An 18,238-nucleotide genomic window follows, 5' to 3' on the forward strand; every position below is an offset into this window, starting at 1 on the left:
GGCCAAAGGTCCTTTGAGATTTGTCTAAATTAGAGTGGTTGCTTTTTGTGTGCCCATGACGAGCCTGTCCCAGTTGGAGTTACAATAGATTAATGATGAGGCATGACTTTTCCCTGCACAGAAACTTTGCTCTTCAGATCCTATCTTCTTTCTTTTTTTTGTTCTGGTTTGGTATTTTTCTCTACTTTACATTCTGTTTTCAAACAGCTTATAGAACAGAAATGTATATCTGGGTATATAGTGTGCTTCCTCAGATTATCTCAATCCCATTTTTAACTTTAGGTACAATTGTTACGTTCCACTTCTCCAGTGAAATAGCTGGTTTTAATTAAGGAAGGCATATTTTTGCTGCAGATCAGCTATTTCATACTAAGCTCCTTCAAAACTTTTCAATGTACCATCTGGAGCTGATGATTTGCTGCTTTTTAAATTATCGATTTGTTCCAGCTCTTCCTTCTGACACATCTTGATTACCAGAAAAGAGCAAGTCCCAGTAGGTATCACTCTGATATTCTCTGTGCCGAAGAGCTCTGCAAACAAATAATTCAGATTCTCAGCAATATCTTTATCTTCTTTAATTTCTGCCTTTAATCTTGGGTGATCCAGCTTCTGAACTGCCACTTAATTTTTCCTACTCTTCTGATTGATAAACCTGAAGCATTCTTATTTTATACCTTTAGTTTTTTGCAGTCTACCACACTTCCTTTTTATTTCCCTTTCATCTGGTCTTTACACTAATTAATAAACCAATGTATTGGAAAGCTGAGGTTAGATTTTCAAATTTGGAAAGGGTCCCTGCCGTTAAGTTCTACCAATTTCCTCTTTGCTTGCCTAGTATTACTGTTGTCAGCAACATATGTGCTCTCCAGACTATTATTGTTCTTTAGTGGAATTCATGGCATCTGCCTCTACTCTTCCCTCATGAGTTTTCTTGACAAACCCTCTCAACAAGACCAAAACCCAGGTGCTCTGAAGTTAAAATTTCAGTCACTTTTTTGTACTTTATTTCCCACTAAGCTATTGGATCATATCACATTAATATGTCTGCTAGCAGCTTCAGGTGCAATCTTGCCTTGAATTCCTCCCTGCATATTGCTTAAGATTAGAACCAAAAATCAGTATGTCAGGATCTAAAAATGGGGCATTTTGATCTGATATTTCATATCTACTTATGGCTCTGGACCAAGATGGAAAAAAAGGTACCTAGCCCTGTTTTAAGACTTTCCAAAAGCAAGAATTGGACAGTAGCTGGCAAACCTGGGGTATGTAATTGATATCAGTAGCAACCTGGTGGTGGAAGGTGCTTGCCTGCAATAGTGCAGTGATTTAGTGATTAGAATACTTGCTTCCAGACATGAAAAGGCTGAATGGGAGGGAAGTCAAGTCAGCATTGCCCATCTCAAATAAAGCACTCAGCCACCAGGCAGAGAAGAGGGAACACTCTCCCACTTGTTGGGGCAGGGGCTCCTGGCTCAGAAAGAATTACGAAGTTTCTGGGTTTGAAAGGAGGCCTGGCACTACGGCTGGGTGGTTTGGGGTCTCAGAGGAGAGAGGTCTCCTAGGTTTGAGTCAGTGTGCTGATCCTTAGCACTTTATTTTATCCAAGAGTCTAGTGCAAAACAGAATATGTAACTTACTGCTTGCTGAGATTTTTCTTTAATATGTAGGAAGAGCTTATTTTTCTGAGACAGAACTGTGCAGGACCATTTTGATCAAGTTAAAGTTGTGGCCTGAGCTCTAAGCCATCTCCGGCTCACAGCACTCACTCCTCAGGCCCAAGCAGCATCCAGCTCCTGCCTAAAAACTTGGCAGTTCTTCAGCAGAGTAAGATGAACTGTACCTCAAGTTCATGTGAAAAACAAAGGTATTTGAATAGGCTTGCTTCAGACTACTTAATTTCTGTTATGTTCCTTCCTAAATTGTTGTTCTTCTGTATTTTCTTCTGGTTTCCTTCTGCTGACACACTTAAATACTTCCAAACAGCAGAGTTCCTCAATTCCTTCCTTACCTAGCTCATGCACTCATGCATTGCCAAACCATTACTCATGTAGCAAAAGCCCCCACAAAGTGTCAGCTGAGCTTTAACATTTATTGTTAAAAATAAATTTAAAAAAAAAAATCCTACCTCTAGCCATTGAATTGCTGTTAATGATTTAGAAAGAGGAGTTGAAATGCAGCACAACAGACCTAATCCTCAAATCCTTATACCACTGGCCTGCCCAGTGGGTCCACTTCAAGGGTGGTTCATCCATCCTCCCCGTGATAGCTCTTTCCTCACCACCCACTTTGATGCCACCATTCACATCAACCACAGAGAGATATGGACAACAAACTCAAAATGGCTTTCATAGCAGGACAGTGGCTGCACTTAGTGAGGCCTTGTAACCCACCCAGATACGTGGAGGAGGCTTTGCCTTTGGCATCTCTGCCTGCATGTAGGAAGACCTAATTTTGGTTATACCCATTCAAAAAGAAAAGAGCTCCAGCAGAAGAGCTGAGAAGTTAGAGTTGCTGATTTATGTCACGTACAAACCCCTGACTATTGCCTGGTTATCCATGCAGGCATACTTAGAGACACAAGCCCTCTTGCAGCTAGGGAAAGGCCTTTTGCTGATCCCTTTCATTAAATATTCTGCAAATGCCCAGTCTGATGACTTTTTGCTGCTACAGTTGGTCATGGGGCATCCTCTGACCTGCTCCAGATTCTGCTTGATCTTTTCTGGCCAGATTTGAAACCACTGAACCCAAGGAGAGGATGGCAGTAAAACAGCAAATCAACAGAAGACGTCACCACAACCCTCTGACCTCTTGCTGTGTTGAGATACTCTGGACTGAAAGAAACCCAAATTCCCCCTTGCCACCTCAGATTCTCCCACCCTGAGCCGTCCACAGACCTGTGCACCCCCATGGGCCCACGGGTGCAGGAGGGGCGTTGGTGCCTCTTGCCCCAAGACATGGGGAGAGAGTGCACGGGCGCTGAGCATCCCATCGGGAGCCGCGTGTCCCATGGGGTGCTCCCGGCTCCCCTGCCCGGAGCATCCCGCACCTGCTGCACGCTGGGGGGCGAAACCCCGGCTCACCCCACGCTCGGCCCCGGCGCGTCCTCGCCGTGCGGCGGCAGAGCCGCCCTTGCGCTTACCTTTCCCAGGCACGTGCACGGGGGGACAGGCCGCCCCGGAGGATGGCGCAGGGAAGCCGGCAGGCGGTGGGTCCCCGAGGAGCCCCCGGGAGTGGGAGTGCCGCTCCCCACGCCGGGCAGCGAAGCACGGGCACGGGGAGAACGCCTGGCTGTGGCACGGCTGTGGCACAGCGCTGCTCAGGCGGTGGCTGCGGTGAGGGCAGCGAGCTGTGAAGCTGCTCCCCGCCTCGGCGTTACCATCTCGCCAGCCACGCAGTCCCGGGGAAAAACATCGCCTTCAAACACTGCCGTCATCTCCACCGAGGGCGCGGGGCTGGCTGGCTGGGAATGGCATCACACAACAGACCGGGATGCGCTCCGGGTCCAACACAGACACCTTCTTCTCCCAAAAGAAAACGAGGACCCCCAAGAGTAACGTGCAACACAGATGGAAAACAGGGAGGACCGCATTGAAAGATGCTTCTGGGTCAGGGCTGTGCCGCTTCTCCGATCCAACAGCACCATCTCCTGGGTGGCCTCGGCCGGTCGCCCGGCTGCCAGCAGCTCATCCCAGAGCGTCTCCCCAGGAAGACCCTCCGCCACTTTCTTCTGCCGCCACCGAAAATGTTTAGTTTCTTCGCTTTCCTTTCGGGCATTATCAGTATTTTTGCAACTGTTTCCTTTCACATACTACTGCTTGTCTCTCTTGGAGAGACTCATCATTGCAGACTGATGAGTAAATACATGAAAGAATTCAGTATCTGGAATACTGAAGAATTCCAGATTATGTATATTTTATTCAGCAGTACGAGACATTCTTGAATACCAGCCTGAAAACAAATCTTTTCCGAGCTGAGAAGGTTTGAATATGTATCCAATCTTACTGGAGCACATCCTCTTTGAAGTAATCAAAAAGCTCTGTTTCTTAGAGAACACCTGTATTTTCTTTAAGAAAAAGAACAAACAAACAAAAAAACAAAACACAAAAACCAAAACACAGCAACAACAAAAAACACCCACCACACTAAATCTACTTGAAGAGCTGTTTAGAGTTTAGACAAGTGAAAAGAACAGAAATGGTAGGTGTCATAGTATTACTCCAATGGCAAAATCCTGTGTGACAAGTAGTATTTCAGAGATACTCCTTGTAATGTGTATTTGAAAGCTCTAAAATGCTTGTTGAGATGACCCTGTAAAAGCTTGTGGTTTTCACTCACTAAATTGTAGGTTTAAGACTAAACACTCCAAAACTTTATTCTCTCTATAGCTATTATTGTACAAGCAGCAAATCACTTCTCTATTTCAGTTTATATTAGTATACAAAGATTTGAGTGTCCTACTTCACTGGTTTGAGGCTAAATTGTATATAAAATCCTTCAGGCTTTGAAGACTGTGCTTATATAACAAGCAAAAAAAAAAGTGTAATTCAGTGATTTTTTTGCAATTCAACACTCCTCCAAAGCTCCTTTTGACTTAATTCATTGTTAAATGCCAAGCGAAATTTTACAGAAACTCATCTTTAAAAGGTGGTAAGTAAGGCCCCTGCGCAAGCTTTAATTTAGAAGGGACAACGTATAACTACAAAAACAGACACATGTGCCTGCACCTCAGTGTCTGTGCAGGAGCGGTCTCATGGCTTTTTATGTAGAACTGCTGCAACAATGAAAAGAAAAAAAAAATCGTTTTCCCTGTTTGCTAAGTTAACTCCTTTCATTGGCAAGGCTGTTTCAAAATTAATATTGAACTTGGCCCTTGTGATACAGGAGAATTTGATCTAAGCAAGCAAGGAGATAAAATCAGAACATAACTCTGCAGTAGAACAAAGCAGTTTAGAACAAGTTAATTCTAACTATAGTACACACAGCTATAAAGTGAGGGGTATACTTAGATACACTGACAGAAAGCAAGATGTTCTGATAGAAAACTTAAACCAGAACAGATTGGCTCAAGAGATTGGAAAATTATATGTACCTGTCACAACTGTGCATTGTACAGGTGAAATAAAAATGGAAGGATTTTTCTCTGATGGCACATGGTACGTGGCGTGATCCCCCAATAAAGAATTCAATAAAGAATGCTTGCCTGCCTTCTGAATAATCACACTGGTTTCAGAGGGCTCTATTTATTTTCTGAGAATTCTGTAACATTTGGATTCTTTAGATCCTTATAAACCATCACCATCTGCAAATATTTAATGTAAAAAAGGTACTTTGGAGATGTATTTCTACATGCTACAGAAAAGTTTCTAGTGACTGCCTCCATCTTTTAGGAAGTTGAATATTTACTCTGATTCTAAAGGTTTTAAAAGATTAATATCACTAGAAATAAAAGTCACCCTTAAAAGGCTTTGTTTATTCCTGAGAAGGGAGTATAAGCCAGCAGCTTACTGTCCAGTAAGTGTTTCTGCTGTCTTGTTAAGAAGTGATCCTCAAAAATGGGAAGATATGAATGCTTGTTGATTGGATACAGCATTGTGCATTCCTCTCAGCTACACCCTATGACTACCATGGATTTTATATAGCACCATGGTCTTTCTAACTAAAACCCCTTTGCTCCTCACCTACTCCCTTACTTCCAGAGAAACAAGGCATGTGCAAAAAACTGAATGATAAATAAAAAAAAAAAGTAAAATTATACCTGAATCCACTTAGCTACATCAGTCCTGTTTTCTCTGTAATTAAAACCTCTTTTCCCTAGGAGATTCCAGGAAAGGGTTCAAGTAGTTAAATCAGTGAGGAGTTTCCATAGCCATGATCAGGCCATGTCAGAGACAGCAGCACTTTAAGACAGAGCTATTAAATGAAACAAGCAGCATCCAGTGAAAAAGTCCAAACCAAATAATGAACAACAGTCCCTTAAAGAACAGTGTGTTCATCTCAACCCTTTCAGCCAAAAAGCAAACTTGACCCCATCACCAAGAACCATTAACAATCCAAACCCTTTCAACTCTTTTTTACCTTTCTGTAGTGTCTTTCCACCTTTGCTCACAGACTCTTTAACAGGTAACATGTATCTTGTAACTAATGAGTGTTTTCTTCTTATGCAATCCTGTAAAATATGAGTGTTGAAAACTCCTGTGTTAGAAAATCTGGTTTCTGCAGAAGGGACATGCAAATCAGATTAGTCAGGAATTTACTGCTGAGGCTGCCAACTCTGCTTTTTAATATTGCCCTTCTTAGATGCAGGCACAGCCAGGGCCTTGCTGGGATTCTTGGTCCCAGCTCAGGAGAGATTTTCCTTGGTACAATTCCTTTATTTCATGTTTCCACTTTTGATTGTTTTTTAAGCATTTTATTAGTATCAACAGGCTCCCAGAAAGGTCCTGCCAAATATTTCTAGCCCATCTTTTAAAAAGAGCCATAGAACTCAGTGAGAACATGAAAATAAGTCTCAATGTTATCAGACCTAAAATGGAGGCACTTACGTATTTCAGGGCATTTAGATGCTACAAACTTATTTTATTGGAGCAGACAAGCAATGGAGAATATTGACCACAACCAAAATTTGCTAGTAAAATTAATGCAAGGAAAAGGTCATTAGGGCTGAGAAACACGTTTACCTTGTAACCCATTAATATGTACCAAGCTGTTAACAGATGTTTTTTCAGGGTTAACTTTAGGAGTAACTTCTGGGTTAACTTATTTTAATTCTCCCAAATCAATGCTAGCAGCGCAATAACAAGTCTTTGTAACCTGCTTCCTTCTGCTCCTCAGGAGGACCAGTTCCAGAAGAGCAAAGAAACCCTAACTCTTCTGGTGAAGGTCTGGAATATGAACAACCCCATTTGCTTAAACCAAAGCACCTTGCTTTGTATGTAAGAGGCAAGAAGTGTTAGAAGATGCAAAGGATTATCTTAACTTATGATCTCGTGAATAGGTTGGTCCACTCAGTTCAGCCTTTCAGCACCAGAGCACCAAAGGCATCCTCATAATAAAATGTAAATAATTATGGTAATGGTTTCCAGTTTGGCATACATTCACACTACAACCCTATAATAACAAAATAACAATTCCACATAATAGTTTACATGCATTTACATACATCTCACTGTAAGCTCTCAGCAGGACAATACAGCCAGAATGGGTCCAGAAGCACCTCACTGGAGGAGCAGCCAGCCAGAACACCTGCCCAGCACAACACAGAGAGCACAAAGAGCAGGAATGGGCCTGTGTGGTATTTTGGAGCTGGCAGCTCCAAACACCCAGCCTGGATCTGTGGAAGCCCTGCAGGTGGCAAGTCATGCACAGCCCTGACACCTGACTGACCCCCACAGACCCAACTCAAGACTAGGCAGCTTTGCTTCTCTCTTCACCAAAGATGGCAAGGGCAGCTCCCCATCTTTGCTCTTGGCTGTCCTTCCCAGCAACTTCAGCCAGCCTTCCCAAGGCATGTTCCTGACCACTGTTACCTCTTTGGTCTTCATTTTACAGCAGAGGAATTAGGGAAGGACAAGTAGCAGCACCAGTGTTTTTTCCCCCATCCTTCCCCTCACGTCCTGTGACAAGCTGCTCCTCCTGGGGGGGAAAAGTCACTCTTTCCTCCACAGAACCCTTTGCATCTCTTGAACCAGGATCCTCGTAGATCCTTCCAGCTCACACCAGCCCCCAGTATTAGCTCAGCACATCCACTGATTGTCACCACATATTCCAGTATTAGCAGTTGCCTTCTCTCATTGCCAAAGAGCATGAGAAAAGCAGATGCAATTCTCTCAAGGAGAGGCACAATTTTTTCCTCAAAAAAATCAGCTCATTTGCAGGGGCATCCCTTTAGGATTGGAAGCACATGCTCTGTTTTACCTCTAGTTTGAGAGACAGTAGAAGATGATGATGAGCAGAGTGCAGAATACTGCCCACCTTCTAAAATGATCAACCTAACAGAGAACTAGTTTCTTAGGGAAAATACTTTCGATCAACAACAAAATAAAGCTCTTTGTGAGCATGTGAAGTTTTAAAATGAAAGCAGATGGTGATTTTTTTATTACAGCTGGATTAACATGAGTGTTTTTACATATGTGAAGCAATTGCTCATGCAGATAGAGTCTGGAAATGTATGGCTTGCACAGGAATGCAGGCAGAAGTTTCTATACCCACTCTGTGGCTTTGTCACATACACTTTATGGAATCACTGCTGCTTTTACTTGCTCAATCATGTTTCAATCAGGCAAAGGATTGACAGAAACACTACTATGTATGTTATGCAAAATTTTAACCAAATGATTAAAACCAAAAGACGAAAAGAAAGTAGAGAAAGTAGAAAAACTTTCATAGCTTTATTAAAAGCAGAACTTGTGCTGGAAGAAAAAAATTGCTGCTTAGAGGAGAAAGACCACCTTATGATGCTAAAGTTCCCTTTATGTTAAATTACTAGCAGATACTACTGAAAAATATTCAACAGAAGAGTAAAGAATAGAGATCTACAAAACAGCAAATCTGGGGGGTTGTTTTAATAGATTTATTTAGTAGCCAGACTAAGAGTTAACCATTGAAACAGAAATAATCAAATTTTCTTCATTGTCTTATTCTTTGTTTACTGTGTACATTCATTTCAATAGGTCTTTTGACACAACTAAACAAAGACTTTTGAAATTCACTTATTTTTCTAAACGTTGTTTTACATTCCGAATGGCAAAAACTACTTGTGAAAGATTAGCCGTAAGAAAGGTCATTTAATTTGAATTCAAATGCTCAGAATTAACTTTCATCCATACCTAAAGCTTTGCATTTAACGAATATGGTGTGGTCCAGGAACAGAAGAAATCATGCACTCATATCTCCTTGCCTAAAACCGCAAGTGATTGTCCCCAAGTGTAACTTATTCATAGGCAGTGGTCATTCAGTCACCTCTGCTGGCACAGGGCAGCTGTCAGGAACAAGGGAATACACAGAGAACACAAGCACTGCATTTAATCCTGGTGATATGAATTGCATTAAAACTAGACAGTAAGCTTACAGTGATCAGTTTGGCAAATTCTGTGAAGAATGTACTCGTAGAGTTTCTCCACTTGCTTATGTAGGCAGGAGAGATTTAGAACTGGAACTTTCATCAAATCTCTCGTCTGCAAGTTCCAGTCCTGTCCTCCTCTTCCACTGACCATTCACAATTTTTTCTTTCTCCAAAACACATTTTCTATCTTATGCAGTGGAAAACATCTTGGGTTTCAAATCAAAAGTAATATCAGTTTCATTAGTAATTTAAAATAAAGAGCAACTATTGTAGACAATCAACACGAAATACAGTTTATTTCCAACCATTTGCTTAATTCACATGCAAAGTGGTTTATATTAATAAAACTGCATTTAGAAACAGCTTGGTTAGATTATAACCTTAGCAGTATTGCTATAGAGCTGAAGCTACACTGGTTAACACAATTTGTTTTCACTTAGGGAAATGTAGTTAGATAGCTATAGACAATTCAGAGACTTTCCACAAAGAAATATTTATCTATTCAGTAGCCTGTCTGCTGCACTCATCTTATCCACATGAACATTTCATCTGTAAATTCCATGTTTGAAGACTATATTCTTTGAAGCACAGCAGTCAGGAGAGAAAACACTTGGAAACACAAACATATAAAAAGATAACTTAGTAACTACCAAATAATACAAGATTACAGTAATAACTGAAGTGTTCTCCTGTACTATTTCAAGCTAGAATACTGAAGCCTGAAACAATTCCCACATCTGAGCACTAACACAGAACTACAACACACAAATTATATAAGCAGGGGGAAAAGCTGCTTTGCAAGAGGTAGAAAAGGTTTTATAAAATATTTAGGCACAATGCTTAGCAGTTTTAAAAGCCATCAGAAAGTTACAAAGTAATAATGACCACTATACATGTATTTGTACAGGTCTGTTTATTTTTACCCTTTGGAATAAAAGCATATTTCATGCACTCTCATAATTTTTTTCTCCTATATTGTTGGAAAACTGTTTTTCTCCTATATTGTATGTGATTACACAAGTTTTACAGGCTTTCAGGAAGTCTTATCACCAGGAGTTATACAGAAAAACTGATGCACTATTACTTAACGCTTTTTCAAGAGAAGAAAGGGAATGAAATGCTCTTTGTGTAGGTTCATGTATCAAAGAAAAGAGAAACACACACTCAAAATTCATAAAAATATTATTAGTTCTTTTGGTTTACTCCCACCTCATTTAAGAAGAGAATGCTTTAGAAGTGAACTACTTTTTTTTCAAAACAACAATTTCCACAAACGTATGTTATACAGTGCAGTGGTTATATTCAAATTTTCACAATATCCATAAATCATAATACCAAGATCACTACATTTACCATGAGCTAAGAGACATTCATTTAGTGTCAGTTCAAAAAGATGCCTTCTTTGACCTAAAGTACGTAAGGCTTTATTGGTAACAAGTTCTCATCAAAGATTTGCTTTATTCCTGTCACAGCACTTTTCTTTTTTTGCCCATTTTACTTTTTTTCTTGGTCTTTCTCTGCATCCAGTAGCGCTGAACGGATTCCTAGTTTCTTCAGCTCTTCTACAAGATCTCCATTCTGGTGCATCTGGAGGAGTATATCACAGCCACCAACGAATTCACCATTGAGGTACACTTGTGGGATGGTAGGCCAGTTGGAGTAGTTTTTTATTCCTGCATAAGATAAAAAAAAAAGTATTAAAGGTTTTCCCCCTCTCCGAATAGAATGGTATTTTAAAAGGAATGCATTGCTTCCCCAGGACAGTACTACTGATATTTTCTTTCCCATTAAGGCAAAAATTTATCTACATAACAAGAGCAGTATCAGAAAAAAAAACTATGTTAGAGTTATGTTTGGTTCTCACTCCAACTCAAAGACGTGGGTTGAAAGATATGGAGTCAGCTCCTATACTGACTTCAAACAGGAGCTGGAAAAATGTAGTTTCTCTTCTCCCTCCGAGGAAACAAGCAAATATGATTTTTCAATCAATTACAGAAATGAGAAGTATTGAAAAATACTGATAACTTTTTCCTTTGCTTTATGTTTCCCAGAGGGACTTTAAAATACTTTGTGTTCTTACTGAATTCATAGTTATACTTGCTCCTGTAATTTCAACTGCAACTTCAACCCTGTAGAAGCCTTATGAATTTCAAACTGTTTTATCTTTCAATGCCAGACCTTACAGCCCATGGGAGGGGCAAAAAGGCTGAAGTCTCTTTAAAAGTACTCATTAAAGAAAACAGAGATCGAGCCACAATTATGAAGTACAGAATTGAAGTTTAAAACTTTACTTCCTAGAAAACAAATCTAAGACCACCCAAAAATACAAACTGATCGGCTGGTGCACATTGAAACTCAGCTTGCACTTAAAGGCATCACATAAAAAATTATACAGAAGAATCACTGTCTCTAATTTGCCACTTTTTAAATGACCCTTCACACAAAGCCATTATTTCTGTAGCAGAGGATACAGCTAAATCCTACAGCTGCATGCTTTTATACCGTGTCCACCAGCATTTGATTAGATAACAAGTTTTGAATTCAACATTTTTATGTATTTTCAATATGCAATGCCTGGAATTCTTCTGCCAAAGGCATTAAAGCCCATACAGCAAAGTTAAGCCTACAGACAACAGAGGTGCCTTTTCAGAACATCAGAGCCCGTTCACCTTGGAAGTCAACCCTCTACAGACAACCGGTCAGCTTTAGCATAGTTGTCAAAGTACTAACAACAAATATTTGAAAGCACAAGGGAACTTGTTTTCTCCTTAGAAAACATTTTAACCTTTAAATACTGTAAAGATAAACCCCCAAATACTCCAGGTAAAAAATAACCATATAAGTAAATTATGCTTATTTTATTGGAACTTACACTGCTTTCCTTTTTAATAAATATGTCTAAGTGCGCAAATATACAGTGGGATTATTATTTTAATGTATAAAAAGATGCAACGGAGCTAATAATTCCCCTTGGTAAAATATCAGTATGTTTAAAAAAATCCACTAAAATAATAGCAACCTAGAAAAAAAAATGGCTGTGACAAAGTATTCCTAAACACAAAGTACACTGTCAGCTAAGAGATTCTATTTTGCCTTCAGATTCTGTGGACAACCAATGTTTCAAAAGCCCAAAAGAGCAAGTTTAGCATATGGATCAAGGCCAAAGGGAACTCATAACCATCTAACTTAACCTTCATCACCACCTGTAACTTCTTCCTTAGTATTTCATTAAAACCTCTCTCAGTTGTTTAGATACCATTTGCAGAAATTTTAAGCTTTGATGTCAACCTGTATTTATCAATACTTTTCTTAAGTGCTCTTGGGCCTTTGAGTACTCAAAACTGCCCAGATTGTCCTAAAGGTCTTTTAACCCATATAAGTTTCAATGAAAAACTGAGTTCCAACATTGACGTGTTTGAGGATGACTGTACTCAAAAGAGCAGATATGACATAGGGTTTGTTTTTCTTGAGATATTGCAATGCCAAATACGAATTGAGAACCAAGGGCTCTACATAATAAACCTACTGCTAACAAGCATTCCAAGGTAACACCAATAATTCTTTCACAGAAATATTTTTTTCAAGGACCCAACTCCACAAGCACTGATAGTACTTTCAAGGACAATCAACTTCAGATAAAAACAAGAATACGATCAAGTTCAATTGCTCTATGTGCTGCATTTCATGTATTGGACAAGCTGCTTTAAATGCCTTTGTGCCGGGACTCAATCAGATTACAAACTGAACACCCCCTCAGCTGGCCACACAAATCCTGCCTTAGTTACTGTTACTACTCCAGTAGTGTTAAAGCCAGTCAGCCTTGGCTACTCCTGCTGCACTCAGGATGTGCGTTTGTGATGATTCCTTTGGCAATACAGACATCCCAAGGGATCTCCATCCCCCTCCCTGCAGATCGTTTACTTGCTGTGCTTCAGAAGCTGCAGCTTCTGCTCTGAACCGTTTGCTTTGGAAAACTACATTCCACAGGCCAGTGTTCAGTTTACAGCTGTGCCAGCACACTTTAAGGTGACTGTGAAACCAGGATTGGTGCAAAGCATCACTGAAAAGGGTACCCAGCACACTCAGATCCCCTTCCCCAATTCCAGTTACCAATTTTCAGCCTCTCTTGCCAGCACTAGCACTAATGAATGATGCCCACATAAAAGAACTGACTCAAGCAACACTCATTCCTACCACACTTCCTCCAGAAAAGTAACGTTTTCATGGAGATCACAGAACCATTAAGGTTAGAAAAGACCTCTAAGGTCACAGAGTCCAATTGTTAACACAGCACCATCATTTACCAGTAAACCACATCCCCAAGTGCCATATCCACACCTTTTGAACACCTCCAGGGGTGGAGATTCAACCACTTCCCTGGGCAGCCTGTTCCAAAGCAAGTATGACTAAGGAAAGGCTGATACAAGGGTGAGAGCAAGTATGAAGACCACCTGCTTGGTAGCATCCCATGCTTTGGTAAGGCAACAGTGAAAATAACCTGAAGGTGAACCACCACAACAGTTTAAACTAGTTTAAACCACACTTTTCTAGTATGTAATCTCAAGCTTCTCTGCCACCTTGGTGACCTGAACCAGTCTAATGCTGCCCATTAGCTGAGAGCAGGATGGATAACTTCTGGAAGAGCCAGCTTCAAGAAACCTGAAATGCCATGGAGTCCAAGAGCATGCCAAGCTTTAATAAGAAGGATTTGTGTCAGGGAAGCTTATCTTCAGCTGAAGTTCAGATAAATCACATGAAGTACCAGTAACTTTAGTTTCACAGATCTGAGCAGGCTTTTAGGTGAAGAGGCAAGTAGGGGAGTTGTACTGCTTTTACAGCCTGCCATATTTTAGCACAGGGCATCTTCCAGCAGTTGAACTATAACTACCTAAAAATAAGGTGTTTCAATACATACAGACAAGAAACCAACAAGCACTTCAGATCTGTCTGAATCACCATCTCTCCAACAGTCTGCTCTTACTGCAAATGTATAAGCACAGATAAAGGCCAACCCTTAAGTCAGATTCAGGTGAATACAAAGCTAGTGGCCAGTTCACATACAGCAATCTCCTTACAGATCAGTCTCTAGTTGATGTCCTTGATATTTTCACAGCTAAAGGCTCTGCAGCCCCTCACTCACTACCATGCAGTGCAGATCATGGTCACTTTTGAACACCTGAGGCCATATCCTGGCCTTCAAGCAGTAACTGCTGAACTACACTTGGCAACTTACAGAACTACAGCTTTGAGCAGAGCTGTCCTCTCCTGTAAGAGACAGCCATCCATAGCAGTAGGCACATACGGGCTTTTTAGGGTGTAGTAGGTAATACAGATGAAGCAGTACAACAGTCTGCTGGCCTTGAAAGTGGCTGTGTTGTTCCCCAGCTCTTCAAGGCTCCATTCTTGGTGCTGTCTCTGCTCGCAGTACAAAATGCTAGTTCATCTTGCACACCCAGTGTTCCAGGTAATAAACTGAGCTGGCCCTCTGTACAGCTGGACAGGTGCCAAAGCTGGTGCATGGAAGGGAACAGAACAACTTCTTTAAGCACCTGGGAACCAGCAGGATATTGTGCAAGTGTACGCTCCATAACTGCATTCATCGCTTAGCCAAACAGTTTGAATCAAAACACTAATTTCAATTTAAAGCTCTGGTAGCCATGAGAGCAATAAGCTCTGGGAACACTCAGCACAAGCCCAAATTCATGTAAAGAAGAAATTTAAAGTGCTCAAAAGGAAGATGTTCCTGCTACATACAAAGAAAATACTATATATTCATCTGGTCAAGTCCCCAGAGACTATAACTTACAAATGCATTGCTCATTCAAGGGCTCACAAAAGCCCCCTCAACCAAAAGGGAAATGCTGATGGTTTGATTTCAAGGTTTTGTTTCCTCCCTTTTAGTTTATGAGTCTGTTCTAGTAAACCATACAATTAATAAATTCAGATATGTAAATAACGTTTAGAAAACTATCATAATTTGTTCACCTGCCAAAGGCAGTAGAGGATTTACTTGAACAAAACCAACATTCATTAACAAAATATGTCATCACACAGAAATTCCAGTAGCTAAGCTTTTATACCATACCAACTATTATACCTGTGAACTGAAAAGCAAACAAGGACTAGAAAAATCAGCCTTTCAGCTAAGAACTAATGAAAGACTGAATTGGTCAGATGACACTAAAAACACAGGAGAAGAAAGTCACCTGATACATGTCAGCATGTGGCTTTAAAGCACATTTTAGTGTATTCTGGACAAGAACCGTTAATGCCATGCACCTGCAAGACTAATTACTATGTACATGCATTTTTTTTTTTGTTTTAAAACTTTTTCAAATAACCACATAGAACCTCAACAGTCAGAAGAGGGAAAGATGACAAGCATTACCAGAACAGAGTTTCCACAACTGGCAAAAAACTCTTATACAGAATAGCTAGTACCACTTGAGCAGTAATGGTGAAACTATTACTAAATATTTCTTGTGCAAATGATTAGCATAACTTTTTACTTTATCAAAAGAAGCCCAGAAGGCAGTACCAGCTGGGAATCAAGTAGTACCAGTCCAAGCCACACATGAAATTTCACCATGCTGTTTACAGGGAAGACAAAACTTGATAAAGTATTTCAGAGGTCTCTAACACAGCTCTGTATCTATGAACTAGGAAAGGCAGCATGGCAGGAAGAGCCTGATCTCAAAGAGTCACCCCACACACAGAACTGTGTTCAGCTGATAACCAGGATGTCTTGGACATGGGGAGTGTCACAGAAACCAAACCTGGGCATCTGGGCAGGGCAACCTCAATGGCACATCTCTGTGATATGCTTCAAATTCCACTAACACACAGATGGAACCACAGAATCCATCAGGTCAGAAAAGACCTCTGAGATCATTAAGTCCAACCTATGACCCAACACCACCACGTCAACTCGACCACGGCACTGGTGCCACATCCAGTCTTTCCCTGAACACCTTCAGGGATGGTGACTCCACCACCTCTTGGGGCAGCCCATTCCAGCGTTAAATCACCCTTTCTGCGAAGAAATTCCTCCTAATGTCCTACCTAAACCTCCCTCAGCGAAGCTTAAAACGATGTCTTCTTGCCCTGTTGCTTGTTGCCTGGGAGAAGGGATCGATCCCCACCTGCCTACAACCTCCGTTCAGGTAGTCGTAGAGAATGACAAGGCCCTCCCTGAGCCTCCTTTTCTCCAGGCTGAACACCTCCAGCTCCCTCAGCCGCTCCCCATAGGACGTGCTCCAGACCCTTCCCCAGCTCCGTTCCCTCCTCCCCTCGATCTGGGCCTCCTTGACAAAAGATCCCAAACCCGACCCAACCCACCCAAAAGCGAGCAGAGGCAAGTCACAGGTGGGACCAGCGGGCAGGGGCCGCCCCGCGGCTCCCACATTGCCCGCGGCCAGGGGCGTTGAGGCAGCCCCGACCTCCCGAGGGCCCTTCCCACAGGGAATTCTACCGCCACAGCGGAGCCGGGGCCGGCCCGGGAGGGAGGCGGCGCGCAGGGGTGACCCCGGCCCGTCGCGGCGCTGACCTTGGCGGAGGTCGGGGTCCTGCAGCACGTCGTGGGCGCGGTAATCCTCCACGCCGTGCAGCCGCAGGATCTGCACCACGGCGTTGCTGAACCCGCACAGCGGCTGCGCCGGGCTGCCTTTCATGAACACCACCACCGGGTGCTCCCGCACCAGCCGCTCCACCGCCTCCCGCGACCCCGAGCCCGAGCCGCCGCCCCCGCCGCCCTGGGCCCCGGCGCCCTCTCCGGCCGCCTGGCTGAGCGGGCGCCCGGCCCGGCCCCGCAGAGCGGCGGCGGCGGCCCCGACCCGCCAGCCCGCCCGCACCGCCGCGCTCATCGCCGCACCGTCCGCACCGCACCCCCAGCGCCCGCCCAGCGGTGGGGACAGGGACCGGCCGCCGCGGAGCGCCCCCTCCGGATAGGCCTAAGGAACCGCCAATCAGCGGCAACAGCCAATAGCGTGAGGACACAGCGAAACTCATCCCGCCCAGCAACCCCGCGGCGGCTTCGCCTTCCTAGCGGAGGGATCCGAGCCGCTGCGACCGCATTGGGGGACGGAGCTGTCAATCTAGTGCGGATTGGTTGATCCCGCCCTCCCTGCGGACGCGATTGGTCAGACTGCTTCGGGGCGGGGCTTTTATAGGGAAATCGCAGAGGGGCGCGTGATCGGCGTGAGGTTCCTTCCGCTTCCGGGTGGTACTGCCGACGCTCGTGGTGTCGGGGATGCAGGGGCCGCCGCCCCCGCCCGGGCCCTCCATGGGGAGAATGTGCCGCCCTTCCCCTCCGCCGGGGGATGGATGTGCCGCCCTTCCCCTCCCAGGCCTCCCGTGCCCTCCGCGGGGGGCGGAGGAGGACTTGCCGGGCGGCCGCCGCCGTACTCAGCCGCTCCCTTCAGAACCGGGAGGGCGCGCCGAGGGGCTGCGGGGAGCTCTGGGCTGTGTTTGGGCGCCGCCTGCCCTTGGGCTGGGTCTGGGTCCTGTCCTGCCGGCCCTTTGTTGATGCAGGATGTGGTGGAGCTCCCTGGGGCCGGGGGTGTTGAAGGGCCAAGGGAGATCCGGGCAGGAGGGGCTGCACTGGCGCATCGGCCGCCTGTGCGGGGCGAGGCTGCAGCGGTGAGGCGCGGTCAGGTTCGGAGGAGGCAGCGGTGGGACCTTTCAGTCAGCACCTCCTGTCCCCATAGGCAGCGGAGGCTTTAAGTGAGCAGCTGGCAAAGTGCTGGCTGGCTCTGCCTCCCTGCTGGCTTTGGCCGTTCCCAGGGGTCGATTTGACTGCGTTCAGTTGCCCTGTTTTGGTTGATTTTTTTTTTTGGTGGGATGAAGCGGGCGATTTGTATCACTGAGGAAGAAGCCGTTCCTTGCATGCTCAGCTTTAGTGCTGGGGGGGGGAACTCGAGCAGCTTTGCAGCTGCAGGATGGAGAGGTGGGAGCGAGGTTGGGCTGGGTGGCTGCCCGTGCAAAAGGGTGATTCAGTCGGTGCTGGAACACGGGCAGAACTGCTGAACGTTAGCCAGGGAAGTGCTGGATTTGGAGCATGTCCTGCTGTGCAGCCAGCTGTGCCTGAGCTCCGGGGCAGATCCTTTATTCTTTCCAAGAACTTGATGCAGAACATGGAGGTCTCCTGAAGCAACAGGGCCCATCCTGTAAGTAGAAGAA

General features: G+C 43.8%; 1 protein-coding gene and 2 long non-coding RNA genes across 3 annotated transcripts in view; all 3 read right to left on the reverse strand.

Annotated features, from left to right (window-relative positions):
• LOC108504604 overlaps positions 1–3,594 on the reverse strand; it is a 162,105-nt gene extending 158,511 nt beyond the window's left edge. The window contains exon 1 of the long non-coding RNA XR_001877183.1: positions 3,140–3,594. This is a non-coding gene — a long non-coding RNA (uncharacterized LOC108504604). The remainder of the gene's footprint in view (positions 1–3,139) is intronic.
• A 5,739-nt stretch (positions 3,595–9,333) lies between these two features.
• GLRX5 (glutaredoxin 5) lies at positions 9,334–16,957 on the reverse strand. The gene is made up of 2 exons (XM_017829805.1): positions 16,608–16,957; positions 9,334–10,734 (listed from the first exon to the last, which is right to left on the reverse strand). Exons 1-2 carry the CDS (start codon positions 16,921–16,923, stop codon positions 10,556–10,558), a joined length of 495 nt encoding a protein of 164 aa, XP_017685294.1. The 5' UTR covers positions 16,924–16,957; the 3' UTR covers positions 9,334–10,555.
• On the reverse strand, positions 14,294–16,338 carry LOC108504605. Its single transcript, XR_001877185.1, has 2 exons — positions 15,838–16,338; positions 14,294–14,571 (listed from the first exon to the last, which is right to left on the reverse strand). It is a non-coding gene; the product is annotated as an uncharacterized LOC108504605 (long non-coding RNA).
• Positions 16,958–18,238: the final 1,281 nt, after the last annotated feature.

Source organism: Lepidothrix coronata, unplaced genomic scaffold, assembly GCF_001604755.1.
Source record: "Lepidothrix coronata isolate B3197 unplaced genomic scaffold, Lepidothrix_coronata-1.0 Scaffold169, whole genome shotgun sequence".
Classification (NCBI taxonomy): domain Eukaryota; kingdom Metazoa; phylum Chordata; class Aves; order Passeriformes; family Pipridae; genus Lepidothrix; species Lepidothrix coronata.